Genomic DNA, 19312 nt, shown 5'->3' on the forward strand with positions numbered 1-19312 from the left:
TATTTGTTGTTATACCACTTGTTCATATTTAGGCTATTACCTTATATTATTATCTACTACTTGATGTTATCATCAGTGCTGACAGTTCAGCTACTTATTATTTTTGTTGAAACTGTGATATATTTTTATGAGTTTTCTTTTTCTTTTCTTTTTTTTCTTGAATAGGAACAATATTTATTTGAAATAGAATCTTTCTGTGAAATGTCTTTCCATCCATGCCCTTCTGGTTTAGTACTCCTCTAGTGACCTCTGCTGCTGACAACGTAAAAGTCTCACTCAAGACTTTCCACGAGCTTCTCAGGTTCTTCTCAGGTTCTCACGCAACTGCCAAGTCTCTCCAGCTGGTGGCAGCATTCACACAGAGGTTTTTAAATATATAGTGTTCATGTAGCTCAATTGTTAGAGCACTGCTTTATCAAGCGCAAGGTTGGGGGTTCGATTCCCTGGGAACAAGTGATAGGTAAAAATTGATAGCCTGAATGCACTGTAAGTTGCTTTGAATAAAAGTGTCTGCTAAATGCATAAATTTAATATATATATATATATATATATATATATATATATATATATATATATATATATATATATATATATATATATATAGTGGCATCATGAGAGGGCATGTTCTGGAGGGCAGATACATTGCTCTCAGATGGCTGTCTGCTAAGGACTACGAAACCCAAGCTGCCTGAAGTGTCAGCTCCAAAACCTAATTTTCATAGTCCCTTAATTCCATAACCCATCATTGAAACCCCCTTTGAGAGGACTGGCGTGGACATTGTGGGGCCTCTCCCGAAGAGCGGCAATATATTTTGGTGATGATAGACTATGCAACCCACTGCCCTGAAGCAGTGCCATTGAGGAAAGAGAAGACTGCTGTTGCAACACCAGAAGGGCTATACCACTATACTCATTTACCTTTTGGCCTTCATGGGGCTCCAGCCACTTTCCAAAGCCTCATGAACGGTGTTCTTCAACCCCACCAGCAGTATGCTGCTGCTCATTTAGATGACCTGGTAATCCAGAGCTCAGATTGGGAAAGCCATCTTGGAATGGTGCAGAAGGTACTGGATTCCCTCAGAGAAGCGGGCTTAATTGCAAACCCCCAAAAATTTAAAATTGCCTCGGGCGAAACTGAGTATCTGGGCAATGGCAGAATAACTAGATGGATTTTAAGTCTGCAAACCTTCAACTTCTCTGTTGTCCACAGGCCTGGACGATGCCATGGAAATGCTGATGAAGTGGTGTTTACTGGGAACTTGCACAAACCAAAGATCCTCAACCTTTCACACTGTCACAATATATATATATATACATTTATATATTTGACAACTCAGTGTCATAGTCCAAAGATATATATCTTCGGACAATGACACTGAATTGTTTTGAAACTTTCGCTACATTCAAACGATATCACAAAAGAAAATGTTTAGAAAGAAATTGCATATTGCAAGAGATATTGCGCTAATAAATATAGGATACTTTCATCAAATACGCCTCTGTCACGATTACACATAGTAATGAACATTTATCGAGTAGGCGACTTACCATAATTACAAGTGTCGTGCATCACTTGAAAGAGAAGTCCACCTGCTCCGTTTAGAGTTCACTGCTCTTCAATAATTACCCTCGTTCAATACATCCGCTACTGTTCAGTGTTTCCATCTCCTTTTATAATAGTTTTAATTATGATTACGGGTAGAATAAAGTTTGAAAAGTTTCTGAAACCCAAAAAGTTTATTTATTCATTCATTTTTTAAGCAGAGATGGTTAATGGGCTTTAAACTGAAAAGTTATCCTTGGGAAAGTTGTGGCCTAATGGTTAGAGAGTTGGCCTCATAATCCAAAGGTCGTGAGTTTGAGTCTCGTAACTTCAAAACCATGACCCGAGGTGCCCTTGAGCAAGGCACTGAAACACCAAATGATCCCTTTGCACTGCAGCATAAGTGACTGCCCACTGCTCCGGGTGTGTGTTCACGGTGTGTGTGTGTGTGTGTGCACTTCGGATAGGTTTAATGCAGAGCATGAATTCCTAGTATGGGTCACCATACTTGGCTGTATGTCACTTCACTTCTGTGTTTTTAACCTCGGTTATTTTAGACTTAACGGTTATCTTAGAAACTATAATCAGAACATCTGAACTGAACTCCTTTATTGCTCTTTAAAAAAGACCAAGGTTGAACAACCAACAAGCCACTTCACTCATCATTGATGAGCGCATGTTGTCTCCACACAGATGCAACACATGTGTAACAAGGTTTGATAAATACAGTGTGTAAGGGAGGAAAGGCCTTGCGTTGTGCTTTATTTGTTGTCAAAAGGAACATGAACACAAATGGTTCACACAGCCTTGAGCATTCAAGGATACACAAATACACGGGCATGACCACACGCTGTCTATTAACAGCCAGAACAGAGCTTTTCCCGTGCCACCAGACTCATGTCTCTGAGACATTCTATGTGAAGCAGAGGAAAATTTGATGTTTGATGAGAAAAACGGTAAGCAAATGTGACAAATATTGAATCATTTAAAAAATTAGTTCATCCTGGTGATCGGTGTCTGGAAATCCAGCTGTTTTCAGATGATCTTACAGTGTCTGAAAGTGGGCATGGGCTTGATATGGATGAATAGAAGTTTAATTGTCAGGAATGTAGGATTTTGTTGACCTGGGAGGTTTTAAGCGCTTGCTCTGTTTTTGTCTGGACCAGCCTTTCAAGTTTTAATTACGCTTGCCTTTGAGCTCACAACTGAAAAATGTACTGCAGATTTACTGGTGGAAATACATTAATAAATAATGGATCAAACAAAACAAATAAACTTGTTTTGTTTGATGTTTCTAATTGATTCTCAGTGTGAAATTTTGTTCAGTCATGTTCCAAGAGGTGTACATTATAAGACTTTTCTTATAAAAAAAGAAAGAAAAAAAAACATCAAGAGGATACTTTTTGTTGTTGTTTTATAACTGTAATACTTTAAAATATTCTTTAAATATTCAGTGGTGGAAAAGCAGTGTAAAACATTATTAGAATCATTTTATGTATAATTTTATAATATTGTCAAAATGTATATCATTATCTTAGAGGAACATGTGATGCTCCTTCGGGCTGAGAAATTATTCATATAATGCTTATTATTGGCACACTGGTTTTGCCTTATTAGCACCAACAGCTTCTTTTCATTCTTTTTTATCTTTTCTTCCTTCTGGTTCATGTTTGATCCAGTGGCTCTCCACTCTCCCTCACCATTAATACCTTTTACATGTTTGTTGAGCTTTAGATGATAGAAAACCTCTATGGTTCTTTTTCTTAGTTTGATCACCTCGTGAATAGGACTGGATAGAATCATGACCTGCACTCAAACAATGAAATCATATGGTTTTTTAAGTGTTTTGGATTATAGGTCATATTAGCTGTATATGATTTGTTTTTGTTTTATTTATACATTTTCAAAAGTGTTATATTTGTTAGGGAGTCAAGCCGATTATTTTCACACTATGGCTGATAACCAAAAAATGGCAAACTCTGCTGTTCTAAAAATTCTGTGTGTGTGTGTGTATTAATAATAATAAAATAAAAAAATAATTCTTTAAAGCTATGTGTATTTAGGCATCATAAAATATATAATTTATATTAACAAAAGAAATTAAATTAAATATTTATTAAAGATTAAATGTAACATTAAATGTGTAATTTAATTATTAGGAGTTGTTATAGAGTGCAGACTATACTGCGAAAAATGATTTTGAAACTTTTATTTTAGAATCTTCGAGATCCTTAATGATATCTTCAATTAATTTATATTTTTAGATTTATCAGTTTAGGTTTAATTTAAGTTTCAGTACTCTGGTTGTGTGTTTTGTTATATTAATTAGTTTATACTGCTTTTATTCATTTTTATTACTGTTATAATTTTTTAGTACATCAAGTTAAACTAAATAAAAATTTAACACAATTTAGCGTTTTTATATTTAAAACATGTTCAATTTATTTCTGTTATTAAAACTTAAAACTATGCTATTTTGAAATTAGTGTTTATTGCACCAAGGCTGCATTTATTTGATCAGAAATACAGCACTGCTTCGAAAGCAGTAATATTTTTGGAATGTTATTACAATTTAAATAATTGTTTTATATTTTAATATGAGATGATGCCGATGTATGTGTTTGTTTTGTTTTTATTTTGTTTCTCTTTTTTAAATTCGACACATTTCCACATTAATATATTTTAAATGTATATATTTTTATATATATTTCTATATCTTAAATTATAATTTTCAACAGCCATTACTTAAGAAACATGTTCAAGAAACATTTCTTAATATTAGCATTGCCGAAAACAGTTGTGCAGCAGAATATGCTTGTGGAAACTGTGATACTTTCATTGATTGATTGGTTGATTGATTGATGTCCATTAAAATAGAAAGTTCAAAAGAACAGCATTTATTTAAAATCAAAAGCTTCCTTACTGTCCCTTTTGATCAATTTAATGTATCTTTGCTGAATAAAAACAGACCAAAGAGATTAACAAGTTATACCCATTGTCTCTAACAATAATAAAAATGTTTCCTCCAGGTCATTTCACATCAGATCTTCAGCTAATCTACAATCCAACAACCAAGAGAGCTCCATCGATCATGAACTCGAGCACTGAAGCTCTATCCACACACCCCACAGACTGCGCTGAGGTCCAGGTCCCCAGTCAGGTGTTCATGGCCATCGCTGTGGCCAGTCTGAGCGAGAACATCTTGGTGATCCTAGCCGTCATCAAGAACAGGAACCTTCACTCTCCTATGTACTGCTTCATCTGCAACCTGGCCGTGTTTAACACCATCTCCAGCCTCTGCAAGTCTTTGGAGACCATCCTGCTGCTGTTTAAAGAGGCCGGACACCTGAACGGTCGTTTCGAGCTAAATATAGATGACATCATGGACTCTCTACTCTGCATGTGCTTCCTGGGCTCCATCTTCAGCATCCTCACCATAGCCGTGGACCGCTACATCAGCATATTCCACGCTCTACGCTATCACACGCTCATGACCATGCGTCGCGTGGTGGTAACGTTGTCCACCATCTGGGTGTTCTGTGGCACCAGCGGAGTGCTCATGATCGGGTTCTCCAATGCTGCTACGGTGAAAATCTTCTTCGTTGTGCTCTTCTTCACAGCTCTGCTCCTCATCCTCTTGCTCTATGTACATATGTTCCTGTTAGCGCGCCACCATGCCAACAGGATCGCATCTATGCCAGGACTTCACGCGCGCCAGAGACAAAGTGGCTTGAGGGGGGCGCTGACACTAACCATCTTGATTGGGGTGTTTGTGGCCTGCTGGGCTCCTTTCTCTCTTCATCTGCTGATTTCAATGATTTGCCCAGAGAACCCGTACTGTGAGTGCTACCGCTCACTCTTCCAGCTGCATGTACTGCTACTGGTGAGTCACGCTGTCATTGAGCCAGCCATTTATGCTTTCCGTAGCACGGAGCTGCGCAACACCTACAAGAAAGTGTTCCTGTGTTCAGCTTCAAGGATCTTTAAAGAATGTGTCTGAGTGAGGCGTGTGTCCCAGCAATACATGCTTCACACTGCTGAAGGATAAAAAAAAGTCTACAGAACTGCTGCTTTTTCAAATGGAAATGAAAGAGGCTACAGATAAGATATTGAAAGACCACAACAATATTTATTTAAAGCAAACTGTGCCATAACACTCATTCTCTCTTGAGTTAATGCATTAACCTAGGTATAAGTACAGTAACAAATATTTATTACACCAGTGTTAATTTGTGAATTGGATATCAATTGTTTAATAATACATTGATCATTTATAATTCAACTTGTTAAAATGTATTAGTCTATGAGTATAACACTTTTGGTAACACTTCATAATATCTGTTAATATTAGTTAAATGCATTAGTTGAAACAAACTAACATAATGAAAAATACTTCTAAAATCATTTTTAATTTTAGTTAATGTATAAATATACTAGTATATTATTAAAATCGAGTTTAAAACTAGTTTAAAAAAATTTAATTCTTTTTTTATATATTTTTTCCATTTTAGGTTTAAAGTTTAGGTAATTTAGTTTTGCCTTTCATTTTTATTCTTTTTTTATTTTTTGGAACAGTTTTTATTTATTTTGTATTATTTTTAAAAACAGTTCCAGTTTTAGTTTGGTACCTGAAGTTAAACTAAATAAAAACTGAAATGATCTTTGATCAATTTAATGCATCCATCCTTGCTGAATAAAAGTAGTGCAATGAATTAAAAACAAAACAAACAGAAAAAAATAAAAAATAAAAACAGAACCTTTTTCATTTTTAGTTCATGAGTGTTAGTGCATTAACTAAAGATAATACATTAAATATTATCATAAAGTGTTACAAAATCTTTTTGTATACAGGAAAGTATATATTTGTCCAACCAGTAGCTCATTAAAAGGCCTGTCACTTATGAGATAGAATACTTAGCAATCAAAATATACCCATACAATCTTTACGAAGAAGAATTACCAGCTGGTTTTTAATTGCAATTAAAAAATCAGAAGACTAGACAAAATATGTCAACCATTTATAGGCACATGCATATTTTACATTCATTGCACATTTGCATAACACACAATTATAGATGGAATCTTTTATCTCACAATGATACAAAATAATATTCTGCTTACTTGACAATAAAATATATAAATCAATTTCATTTATTTAAACAAATATTTTGACATATGCATTGTACATATATTGTAAGACTTTCATGGTTTCCCAGATGCACTACAATATTATTCACAACAGTTTGTATGTTTCTATGCTGTTTTTATCCTGCATACACGTATAATGTTTGTGTAATTATGTTTTAGTTTGTTATGTCTGCTTATGGTTGTGTTTCTGTCCTCTCTGGGGTTTTTTTTTTCATAAAAAAGAAAATATCTGAAATTGAACACATATCTATTCTACAGATTAATATTAAAGCTGTATTTGTGCACAAAATGCATTGCCCTGACAACTGGAAGATGTAAATCTTATAAATATATACATAACAATGTCACATTATGAACACTTCAGTACTTTACAAAAACACAACATAAAACATCCACTGCAACATTAAAACATTTCACATGATGAGGTACTGTGCATGGAAAAGCTTGTACAAATAATATATACTGTTCCTTATTAAAGGGTTCAGGCTCTTTACCTTCAACCCCTCCTCCACTGCAATTATGCACCGATCCATCCATCCATCTATACACACATTCATCCATCAGTTCATCCTTAAAGGTTCTTCTAGGAATCCTGCTCAATATTTGCTGACCAGGTTCCAGAGGCTTCGTAGTCCGTCACAGCAGAAGATCTCTTTAAAGGTCTTTCTCATCTCTTGGCTCCTGAGTGCATAGATCAGTGGGTCAATCACAGAGTTACACATGATGAGTATCAGGTACATGTTAAAGTGTGACATGAAGCAGACGCAGTAAATGTTCCGCGGGCAGGAGATCATGAGGATGAGATGGAGAAAAAATGGCGCCCAGCACACGATAAAGATGCCCAGTAGTATGGTGAGGGTGACGGCACCCTTCATGCTAGCTCTCTGCCTGATGTTGGCGTTATAGCCCGGCAATGACGCCATGCGTTTGACATGCGAACGGGCCAGCAGGAACATGTGGCTGTAGAGCGACGCCATCAGCAGCAGCATGGCAAAGAACATGGCCACCAGGCACACCACCACAGGCTTCGTGTCAGAGTAGATGATGAAGATGATCCCACATCCTGTGGAGAAGATCCAGATGCTGCCGATGAGAATCCCAGCTCGCCATACGGTCATTATATTATGATAACGCAGAGCATAGAAGATAGTCACGTAGCGATCCACCGCGATCGCTAACAGGCTCCACATAGACGCCACCACGGAGATACAGATGAGAGAATCGAAGACGTTATCCATCTGACGGATGAAGTGATCCTCAATCACCAAGCTCCTGTTTGCCAGCAGGTGGATGACTATTGTTTCCCATGCGTTGGACACGCTCACTAACATGTCGGCCACTGCCAGACTGCAGACGAAGAAGTACATGGGCGAGTGGAGGTTCTTGTTCTTCACAATGGCAAGGATGACCAGGATGTTTTCGAGCAGGCTGATGAGGCCCAGTGTAAGGAAGACCTCAGGTGCGATGTGTACCTGCTCACAGGCAGCTGGAGCACTCGACTTGGACCTGCTTGACTCATTGCTGTGGTTTGTGTGACTGAAAGACGAGTTCGGAGGAAGTGCGGGCCACTCTGAGGAGTTCATGTCCTGACGTACTGAATGGCTGCCCACGGTTTGGTGGCAGGTGGTGTTAGATAGATGATGCTGCTGTAAAGAAAGAGAGTTGTTGTGAGAAATGTCCATTTTGAATGTCCAAAAACATCTGATGTTTTTACAGTAAAAACTGTTTAAAGGATAGAGATAATTTACAGAATAAAACTTTGACGTTTATTTACTTTTCTGCTTAGTAATAATGAGATTTAATTACTTTAGAAAGATAAACTGCTAAATAATATTCAAGAAATATAAAAACAGATATTCAAAACATATTCAATAATACTACACCAAATAATAATAAATGATATGTGCATGCACACATATGCATATGAATCTGTTGATACATACACAAATGTGCATCCATTCATACACACATACAATAAAAATACATGTGCAATTGCAAAAAGGACCCTAAATATCCACATTATATTCATAAAATATTTCATACAACAAACTCATGGAAACAAACTATCATAGTCTCGATATCTGACATACAAAACAAGAGGCTTCCCACTGGAAATGAACTAAATCTCACAATTCTGACTTCATTTCTAGAAATTGAAAGTTCATATTTCACAATTTTGAGTTAACTTCTCGCAATTCTAACTTTTTCTCAGAATTGTTAGTCTATAGCTTGCAATTCTGACTTTCTGTTTTACAATACTGACTTTAGTTCTCACAATTTTGGTTTTATATCTCACAGTTTTGCTAGTTACCCAGTTGGCAATTGATATTGAAAAGACGTCAAAATTGACAAAGAAATAAAATAAAATAAATACAGGTCAAATATGCAAATCAAAATAACATAAAAAACATTGGATGGCACTGATTTGATGTAAATTGAACGTCAAACATATTGGGCTACCTTACACCTTAAAACAATTTCAGTTTGGGAATAACGTCCTGTTTTTACCTAGTTACCACTGGAAGAAATTCTCATCCAAACTGAATTTAAAATGATGTTACAGCATCATTAATCAAGTCTTGATCTCAAGGTGCCTGATGGGCAATGCCCCACATTCCTACACATTTTACTTCTTCATGTTCTTAAAATCGCAAAATTCTGAGTTCTCAGATTTCTTAACTTACATGTCACATCATTGTGATATGTTAATTTAAAATGCTTAAATTTAAACTTGAAATTCTGAGGAAGTCAGAATTGTGAGGTAAAAAAATGGCAATTTATTAAAAATAACTATGAGGCAGAAACGTTTCCAGCCTGCAACACAGTTTTTTTTTTATTGATTATGAAAACGTATTTCTTATTTCTTATAAACTTATTTCAGTGATATCTTTGAGGCAGCAGAATCTTTTCTGCATAACTTTGCATAAATAATAATCATTTACAGAAACTTACCAACACATTATGCTTAAGATACACAATACAGCTTGAACATGCAGCATCTTTGCTGACAGCAATTTCTGCTCTAAACACTGGGAAAAGGAAACATTAAGACCTTCCTAGGGAACCTAGGAAATCCCTCAGATATGGTGGATTGGGCCAATATCTGCTATTCATCTCTTTGCACTTACATGACAAGAGGTAGGTACAATGGAGGTCAGCATAGAGTCAAGAACACTATCAATATGTCCTGCTGTGCTGAGGTGGAATATATCTAAATATCCTTCCTATTAATGCTTTTGCTGCCATAACCATTTAGAGCTGATGGTTTATTTAGAGCAGACCCCCCCTCCCCACCTCGTTTAGGGGGATCTCACATTAATTTAGCAGGTTTTTCCTGGAAGGAGTCTCATCGTAAGTGAGCAGTCAACATGCAAGACTGGCCATGCAATTGCTTTACTGGAGGTCACACAACCTGGCAACCTACAGGTCTGCAGCTCATTACCACAAATTAATTTCAGTCACCTTCCAGTCAAATTCACGTCAAATATGATGTAAAAAAAAAAAAAAACTGATGTAATATATTTGGCATGAAGTTGATTTGAGGTTAATTGAACATCAAACAAATTGTTGGACATATACATTAAACAGATTTCAGTGTGTGATTACACCACTAGAAACTGCTATCCAAACGTTTAATATTTGATGTCAAACTGATATTAAGGAAATTTATTGAGTAATGAAAACATACTTTGCTCATAATGACACCAGTCAATCTGGTACATAAAATATATATGTATCCCTGAAATGTTCCAGGTATTTGCCTCAAAATATTTACAGAAGCCTAAGCAGAAATGTCATTCTCCTCTCAGCTGTTTAAATGGGAAATTCGTTTGAAGGGTTATTTATAGAATTTTGAAACACCCATTTTTAGGTGTCTCTAGAATGAAAATGCTTGATCAAACAATTTCTGTAAGGCACAATCAATATTAGCCTATATTTATTTATTTATTGAGATTATGTCTGGTCAAGGACTAGACTTTAACGACGTCAATGAAGCATCTTTATGAAGTATTGAGGCTTTTGCAAGACATATTCTAAGCTAGAACATAGAAAATAATATTATTCACCAACCATTCTGTGTCTGGAAGGAGCCGCAAAAAATACCTAAATATGATGAAATGTTAGAGAAACTAATACAGACTTAAAGGCATCCCACATTCAGCCCACCTGATGAGCTGAGCACATCACTTTATCCAAGAAGGTTATGCTTGTTTGTAAAAAGTGAACCAAACTGAAGAAACTTAATATTCAGCAATAAGTTGAATAAGATCTGTTTGTTGCTTTGTTTCTCAGTGTTTTTTACTGAGCATCTTGTCACATCTTTTCATTAAAATCCCCTTCATCTTAAAATTAAGCTTTTTCAAATCTCCTCTGAACACATATTGTTGTTAATCTTTTTAAACCATGAAATCACAGCTTATTGGACCGTGGGTGCATCATTGGTATATACCCAACAATCCTACAAGTGACATTGATTTTAAAGTGCTTTGGTAGCATTAAAGTCACTGGTGGTTTTCATTCTCTGATAGGTGTTTATTGATTATTGCACCCCTTCATGTCAGTAACTGGTCTAAAATAGAAACGGACGAACCGACACACACGCACACGCACATGCATATACACACACAAACAGAAAAGGAACATAAATGAGACAGAAATCATCCATCTCTCAACCATCTTTGACTCTAGATGTCTCTATTTCAGGTTGTCAGACGTGAAACTGAACATTAGGTCAGAAGTCACATCCTTTAGGGAGCTTGTTATGAAAATCTGACTCAGTGTGAGCAGCGCTCATTCTGACAGATTGATTCTTACCATTATCCCTATAGATGCTTTAAGCATCAACAGTTACTTTATTCCCTCAGAAAGAGAACATATTTATAAAGATATGAAAAATGCACCCACGCAATCAAAAAAATATATATAGATATATAGCACGCACTTTCGAGAGAGAAAAGATAGATAGACAGAATTTGTTGTCAATATAATTAATTCATCAGAGGGCCGAGTCTTGACCTTAACTAAATTCAAAGACATTACTCACATGCCCAGTGAGAGAGCACCAATATTCAGGAGACGTCTGCCTTTGTATTCGATAAATCACTCTTACCGAGTGGATTTGTCAAACACAGTGGAATAGCACTCCTAATGCTCTATGACAGCTGATTTGGATTATAAAAAGCTGCCTCAAGGTGAGTTAAATTTTGATAAGGATATAAGTGGTGTTATAAATCGCAGGCTGTTGCAGCCTCCGACATAACTCTCACAAGCAGGTGTGTGCAGATCAACTGCCTCCAGAGTCACACCTCGGGAATAAACTAAAAGTGATTTTTAAACGATTTACACAGAATTCCCTTGGAAGTATGCAGCTATTATTCATTCAGGTTAGGCTATAAAGTTAACAGACTGCACATATTAGTCTCTTGAATTGTTGTTGATGTAAGAACAATTGTGGCAAGTAATGACAGTATGTGCAGTTAATCAAAATTATTTAAAACATAAAATCTACATATTAGTAACAGAAAGAACAAAAACAACTACAGCAATATATCGTAGGCTGTAAAATGAAATAGATAAGGCAATACAACAACAAATGAAACGACAAAATAATAAGTAAAAAGGCTATAGCAAGTAAAATTTGTATTATAATACCTCCAAGAAAAAAAAGAGAGAGAAGTAAAAAGCTAAAGAAAATGTACTCACATTGCTAAGCATTGCTGGACGTGCTTTATGTGTAATGCCAGAGCTGTGTAGACTGCTGTAGAATTTCTGAGCGCGCGCTCACATCACAGCGCGCTCCACCCCCGCGCCGCGCGGAGTCGTGCTCTATTACCGAGCATCTTAAATCTTGACCTTAAGAATATTTAGTCCCTAGTCATGTCAGAGCTCAACAAAGAGGGTACTAAAATAAATAAGTTTATGTAATATTGACAGTAGGTTATACGCAGCATTAAATCTGGAACATAGTCCCTGTTCAAATATTAACAAACACTCCTCATGTTACATGTTTCAGTACAGGATGTTGGCTGTTTGAAACAAATACCGCTATAAGAGAGCATTTTGATTGTATTATTTGAATAAATGGCAGCTCCGGAACACCTGGGCACTTCCGGTCTGCTTAGAAGGTTGAGTTGATGTCCAGAACTTATTATGTGAGCTCAGTGGAGCGTATCAAAACTGAAAACAGGAAAATGAACTCCAAAGGAATTGATTAAGAGAAAAGCAGAAGGAAATGTCCTCAGTTCAGAGGGAAGAAAAACATGGACACAAACACCCACATGCTTGCACTTTCCATGAATAGGTTACAGGAGTTGTATTTATATTTTGAAAACCTTAGTGGCACAAATCCAATGGTTTTTATAGTAAGACTATGAGACTTACACTATTATCTTAACCTAGCATGAAAAGTACAAGGAATAGGCCCATATTTTCATTTTCATAATGTAAAACAGGTATATAAACCCAACTTGAGATGTCTATCAGTTATATATACAGTACACACACACCATGCATGTTTAGGACATATACTGTATATTGGATTTAGATGAGAAATACTTTTTAAGTGCGTCCCACTGGCACATAGCAGAACTATATATTCCACATCTATAGGGGCAAGAACCTTTTCATCATAACTTACTCAAAATACCTGTTAGATGCAGCTTAGCAGAAATAACATGAGAAAGGAAAATATGTAATGAAGCAAAATGAGAATTAATCTCAAAAGGTCAAATGTATGAAGTACATTTTTAGTTAACTACAATTTAGTTAAAATCATTAACCTCATTGCATACATGGCCACCCACCTCCACATCGCTCCGTCACCCTCATCAATCTGTACATGAACATTTTGAATCATCTGTCTGAGTGTATTTCATCTTTCTGCAACTGAGGCAAGTGGTTTTGTCTTTTCATGCCTGTTTTACCCAAACTTGTGAGCTTAGGTGTGTATAGCTAAATAGCCAAATCACTTGCAGATGCAGTTTACCAGTTACAAGAAGAAGAAGAAGCAGCAGAACTTTCACAGATTAATTTTATATTTTGGTTTATCTCCAACTCTCACATGGAGCTCATGTCTCTCTCTGACATGCATAATTTCTTATTTTCTCAGGCAGGTTTGTAAAAGCTCGTTCACACTACGCTTTTGAACATGCCACAAGACAGATCAGACTTAGCAGTCTAAGGACTGGGAGGTCAAAGCACTTCTAAGAAAGCCAAAGGTCTAGGTGTCAATATGCCTGCAGTAAGGACTATCTGCTTCAAAATTTCCTCTTTGACAACCAATCAGCAAGGTTTGAACACAGCGTAATGAGGACTGGTTTGACCTGAATTAAGTTCTTCAACCAATCACTATTGACGTTTTATGCCTAAATTGACGTATAGATTATATTTCATCGAGCAGTGTTTATTTAGTACTTTCTCATCTCACATCTTAAATCAGCAGTTGTACTTTAATATAAATAGACATTTGTATGTACAATCATTCTCATTCATTATGTGATCAATTCATATGAAATATTTCACATAGGGATCCCTTCAAAGTGACCACCCAGAGCTGTTGCTTGGTGACCCTACTCATCCACATAAGAATGTTTTAATCGGCTTATAAATAGTCCGTTAATTTTCCTAGTAGTGAGTCTCTTCATGTCTCGTTCCACACTAATGGTCATACTGGTCATGTGATATTGATCATGAGATGTGATTTGAGGCCCCTAGGCTGAAAGAGAAAGTTAGGGAACACTAAGGGATTTGAACAGCTCTGTGTATGGATATGTGCTCTCACTGCCCTGATATTTTCAAGTCAAGCTGAATGTATGATGACATTTTATGAAACTGACATTATCTGTTCTTTGGTTTCCACTCTTTGCCTAATCCTCTTATGTTTATTTGAATTTATAGTTTTATGATTTGACTCAGGGGACCACTATCTTTCATATTAACTGACAAAGATGATAAGAAGACTTTTTAATCAACTTGTTTGTAAAATGAACAAAATCAAAGGAAGATAAAAGCCAGTGGGAGGGATGCCCATGTTGTTGATTCTTTGTAAGTACAACTTGATGTAGGTAGCCTACAGGCAGAGACCCAGATGATTGGAAGGAGAACGTAGCATTAGTAATGAAAAACAACACTATGTCATGTTGTAGGCTTTAGCAACATCCACAAGAGATTACTGATTGCTCCTCTCAGTCTATAGGAAACCAAACAAACAATTACGAAAATGATAAAATCATAAAGAAGGCTCTAGTTGAGCTGTGCTGATCAGAGGCCATCATCAAAATAAAAGGTTTTTGAATGGAGAGGGTTTGTCTGTGAGCTTTAAAGCAGTGATCAGAGGTAAACACTGAGTATTTATTAAATGAATGTCCATTTTTAGTACAAAACATCAGTTATTGTGAAGAGTGAATAGAAGTACACTAATCAGTTTCACAAAAGTTCAGTGTCTGCTGGATAAACACAAAAATAGATGAAGCATCTTTATATATATTATTAATGGGAATAATCATAAAGGTTGTAATGCATTTTAATGCATATGTAATGCATATATTTTTCACTGTTTTCACATGGCATAGGCTACATTAGCTAAACTTAAACCCATAGCTCCACTATGTTACTTGAGTTCATGGAGAAGTACGAGCCTGATCCGCGTTTCCTCTCCATCTAGCGGAGGCAAAACGTAACTGCAGATTTATAAATAGTTTCCAGTCAAACAGTACGAGACATAAAACGAAATACAGTATTACTGCTTTGCAAATAAGCCTTAGAAAATTAGAGAAATATAAATATAAATCCACATATAAAACTGTACTAAACCATATTCAAATATAGTCTAATAATACGGAGAATTATTTTATTTTTTATTGCTGTATTTTATTATATAACTCAAAAAATGCAAATAGATTTGTTGTAAAAATAGATACAAAACAACAAGTACAAACGCTGGTTAATAAGGATGGTTGCATAAAAGTTTAAGGCCTTTTTAATTGCCTGAACTTAAAGTGAGCTATCTAATGCTTTCCCCCCAAATGACTACACTTCCCATGATGCCGCGCGCAGCAGCTCCATGTGGATGTGTCTGGAGAACGTGCGTGACGTTACATGACATGTGTCTGTTGAGGTGTGGAGGGCTGCGACAACTCTCCTTAAACCAACAGCAGATCTTTTCGAGAGGTGAATGTAAGTTTCCACACTGTTTGTAACCAAATATTTCTAACTTTTTTTTTTCTTCCGGTTGATACATTTGGCGTTGTTTCAGATTCAGATGTGTGTCTGGTTTTAGAGGAGTGGCAAAGCAGTGTGTATTCAAGTTTAGATCAGGGCCCTGTTAGCTTGAGGTCTAACGTTAGTAATTTTAGTTCTGCAAACGTCTGTCTGTGCTCTGAAAAAAACCCAATTTCATAAATGGAAGACCAACATTTATTCTTCATAAAAACAACATGTCAGGAATTTAGTCCTGAATTTCTGGTGGATTAAATGTGTTAAACTCTAATGAGTGAATAAATCTCTGTATTTATATAATGTTATGAAACTAAACAAAGCGCTGCAAATGTAGTTATTCAGTTAAAGATGCTTGGTCTTTTGCTCAGAAGATGAGAAACGTCAGAATTGTGTTGAAAGCCTCTTTCATTTAAAGGACTGAAGAAAGTTTAAGGGAATATTCTCACCACTGGGAAAATTATGAACGATTAAATAGTCAAATTTAGCTAACAGTTAACAGGTTAGAACTAACTTAATCTCTGGAATTACAGTACTTTGTCTTTAACCTGATCAGTCATTGACAGAGAGCCATGACCCTTATCTAACCTGACCAATGACATGTGTGTATCATACTCAACTTGTGTGACTTTTGAATCATTACTAATGTCTAAATAACAATAATCATGCAGTTAACTTTAAAACGTCCAATAACACGTATAGTTGTTTACATTAACATTAACCTAAAACTGAATTACCATAGTACTTAAAAAAAGCATTTTTGCGATGTGCAGGTCCTGTAGGTGGCGCTCTGTAGGTGGAGGAGGTGATGCAGTGGATGTGGGCTCCAGTGACGATGCGGCGCGTGGTCCTTCTGCGCTCCGTGTACCGGGGTCACACCTGGGCTGTGCGTGAGCTTCCTGTGACCGTCCAGACCTCGCGCTGCTTCAGTTCCACTAATGTCTTCAGGATGAAAGAGAGCCTCAAAACGTCCACAGAGGAAGAAACGCCATTAAACCCTCCACAGAGTCTAGCAGGGACCGAGGGTCTTTATAAGGCTGATACGGGGCCTGCCCCTCAGAATAAGGGTGATGTCGACCCTCTGCAGGATAAGTCTATCGGGCTGTTTCAGAGATTTAAAAAGACGTTTAAACAGTATGGTAAAGTCATGGTGCCCGTGCACATCGCCACATCCACTGTGTGGTTTGGGAGCTTTTATTATGCTGCAATGAAGTAAGTGAACATCAGCATTCTGCACAATAACACACCCTTTGACAGTAAAAACAATGACAAGTGCCAAGTTCTGTTTAGAAATCTTCTGTCTCAATTTTGACTTGTCAGTTCTCATTCTAATTTTTGTTTTCTAGCCCAGTCGGTGTTTTATTTTAAGATTTACCTTTTGGAATAAGTGTTAGAGCATTGCGTTAGCAGCGCAAGGTTGTGGGTTCGATTCCCAGGGAACATATGTAAGATAAAAATGTTAGCCTGAATGCACTGTAAGTCGCTTTGGATAAAAGTGTCTGCTAAATGCATAGAGTAAAGGAAGCACAGACCCTAAAAGACCACACTTCTTTTAAATGGACAGTTAAGTAGGGATATTCCTGCTGATAATTAATTTCATGAATTAATTTGGTCTAAATAATTTTCACTTAATGGGAGATTAATAGCTTAGTTTAAAATGATACACTGTTTTCGCCCAAAAAAGAAAAGAAAAACAAAACACTGAAAACTAGAGTCATTTTAAATGGGCATTACAATATTATAAAGTACAAACAATAAATTACATTTTTAGTTTTGCTAAATATTACATTTAACGGTGTTATGAAATTATTAGATTAATTCGAATTTAAGCAATTTAACAGAATGTTACATGACAAAAAGTGTAATGTTAATGAAATGCAGAAGAAATATATTGTACCAATATTTTGTGCATCATGCAATTAATGTAGCTTTCTGAACATAATGTATTTACTTATGTATTTGAGCTCATTTTACCTGTTGCTTTGTTGTCTTGTGGTACATAACAGCCTTTAAAAGTTCTGAATTCAGTAAACTACATGAATCGAGGCGCTTTATCTTCAAAGATAAAAACATACAGACTTAGCGCTCTGGCATTAAGGCGAGGCTGGCAGAGAGGTCGAGTTTTTCCAGATAAAGTCTGTCTGAGCTTCAGCAGGTCAGACAAGCTTTAGCAGCGTTACCTGCACAACCAACCACTGATAAACAAACAACAAAGCTAAAATCATCTCTCTCGTGCAAAGAAACATAAATGACATGATGTTATTGTTGTGTGTTCTCTCCAGAGGGGTGAATCTGGTCCCGTTTTTGGAGTTCATTGGTTTACCGGACTGGATGGTGGGAATCTTGCGAGATTCTCAGGGTGGCTATGCACTCACAGCCTACGCAATGTATAAGGTATATAACCAAACCCTTAAGATTACCTGATTGGGTTTTACATACACATATTACATGCTATATGATTAATCATTGTTAAATGTTATTCTATCACTTTATCGATCTGGTTACAGCTCGCTACTCCTGCACGATACACCGTTACACTGGGCGGCACGTCCATGTCTGTACAGTACCTCCGCAAACATGGATACCTCTCCACTCCTCCTCCTGTTAAAGAGTACCTTCAAGACAAGATGGAGGAGACCAGGGAACGACTGACTGAAAAAATGGAGGAGACAAAGGAGAGGTTTTCAGAGAAGATGGAGGAAACCAAAGAACTGCTCTCGGAACGAATGGAGGAGACCAAAGAGCGCTTCTCTGGGACAAAAGACAAGTTTTCTGAGAAACTGCAGGAGACGAAAGACAAAATGACTTTCCGTAAGAAATCCGACTAGGCTGCAATGGCTATGAGAAGAGAAGCGTCACTAAAAACTCATAAGCGCACTGTGGAATGTTTCACACGATCAATAATTTGATACAACTCAGGTATTTGGTGTGGACTTTTGAAAAATGTTTATGTCCAAACAATGCAAGTCCGTCAAGTCCAAAACAACATTGGACCCCATTGACTTTCACTGTATTGACCAGACCCCAAAAAAAAGTATTTTGTGATCATACAGGTTTAAAACGACACAAGGGAGAGTAAATGATGACAGAATTTTAATTTTTGGGTGACTGTCCCTTTAAGGTAGTGGATGTTCACACACAGGACAGGAACTATCATGTTGAAATGGTTTCCATGCACTCAAGTTAAGTGTTTTGGAGAGAAGCAAACTTGATCTAGCAATAATACTAGAATTATATTACACCAAAATCAGGTTAAGTGTGTTTGTGTGAATGTATATTAGTGCAGTTGTTATAAATGTATTAATAAGTGTTCCTACTTGATAACCAAGTGATAATTAAATATCAGTATGTATTTGATATGTAATGATTTTCACTTGTTTTTAATCGTGTGCGTGTGTTTGCATTTGA

General features: G+C 36.5%; 3 protein-coding genes across 4 annotated transcripts; 2 read left to right on the forward strand and 1 right to left on the reverse strand.

Moving 5' to 3' along the window:
- The first annotated feature begins 2380 nt into the window (after positions 1-2380).
- mc2r (melanocortin 2 receptor) lies at positions 2381-6539 on the forward strand. The gene is made up of 2 exons (XM_052577576.1): positions 2381-2499; positions 4573-6539. Exons 1-2 carry the CDS (start codon positions 2481-2483, stop codon positions 5541-5543), a joined length of 990 nt encoding a protein of 329 aa, XP_052433536.1. The 5' UTR covers positions 2381-2480; the 3' UTR covers positions 5544-6539.
- Positions 6540-6676: 137 nt separating this feature from the next.
- mc5rb (melanocortin 5b receptor) lies at positions 6677-12510 on the reverse strand. Its single transcript, XM_052577575.1, has 2 exons — positions 12395-12510; positions 6677-8337 (listed from the first exon to the last, which is right to left on the reverse strand). Exons 1-2 carry the CDS (start codon positions 12404-12406, stop codon positions 7288-7290), a joined length of 1062 nt encoding a protein of 353 aa, XP_052433535.1. The 5' UTR covers positions 12407-12510; the 3' UTR covers positions 6677-7287.
- A 3250-nt stretch (positions 12511-15760) lies between these two features.
- Positions 15761-19261, forward strand: fam210ab (family with sequence similarity 210 member Ab). 2 transcript variants are annotated; one of them, XM_052578143.1, is made up of 4 exons: positions 15761-15865; positions 16678-17116; positions 18187-18298; positions 18412-19261. In XM_052578143.1, exons 2-4 carry the CDS (start codon positions 16713-16715, stop codon positions 18730-18732), a joined length of 837 nt encoding a protein of 278 aa, XP_052434103.1. In that variant the 5' UTR covers positions 15761-15865; positions 16678-16712; the 3' UTR covers positions 18733-19261. The 2 variants fall into 2 exon arrangements, with proteins under 2 accessions (XP_052434103.1, XP_052434102.1); XM_052578142.1 differs by having other exon boundaries at positions 15771-15859.
- Positions 19262-19312: the final 51 nt, after the last annotated feature.

Source organism: Carassius gibelio, chromosome B16 (assembly GCF_023724105.1).
Source record: "Carassius gibelio isolate Cgi1373 ecotype wild population from Czech Republic chromosome B16, carGib1.2-hapl.c, whole genome shotgun sequence".
Taxonomy (NCBI): domain Eukaryota; kingdom Metazoa; phylum Chordata; class Actinopteri; order Cypriniformes; family Cyprinidae; genus Carassius; species Carassius gibelio.

Coding starts and splice junctions, on each gene's coding strand:
- fam210ab (XM_052578143.1), top strand. CDS start 16,713: ATGCAGTGGATGTGGGCTCCAGTGACGATGCGGCGCGTGGTCCTTCTG. Junction 17,117..18,186: donor TTTTATTATGCTGCAATGAA/GTAAGTGAACAT, acceptor TGTTCTCTCCAG/AGGGGTGAATCTGGTCCCGT. Junction 18,299..18,411: donor CAGCCTACGCAATGTATAAG/GTATATAACCAA, acceptor ATCTGGTTACAG/CTCGCTACTCCTGCACGATA.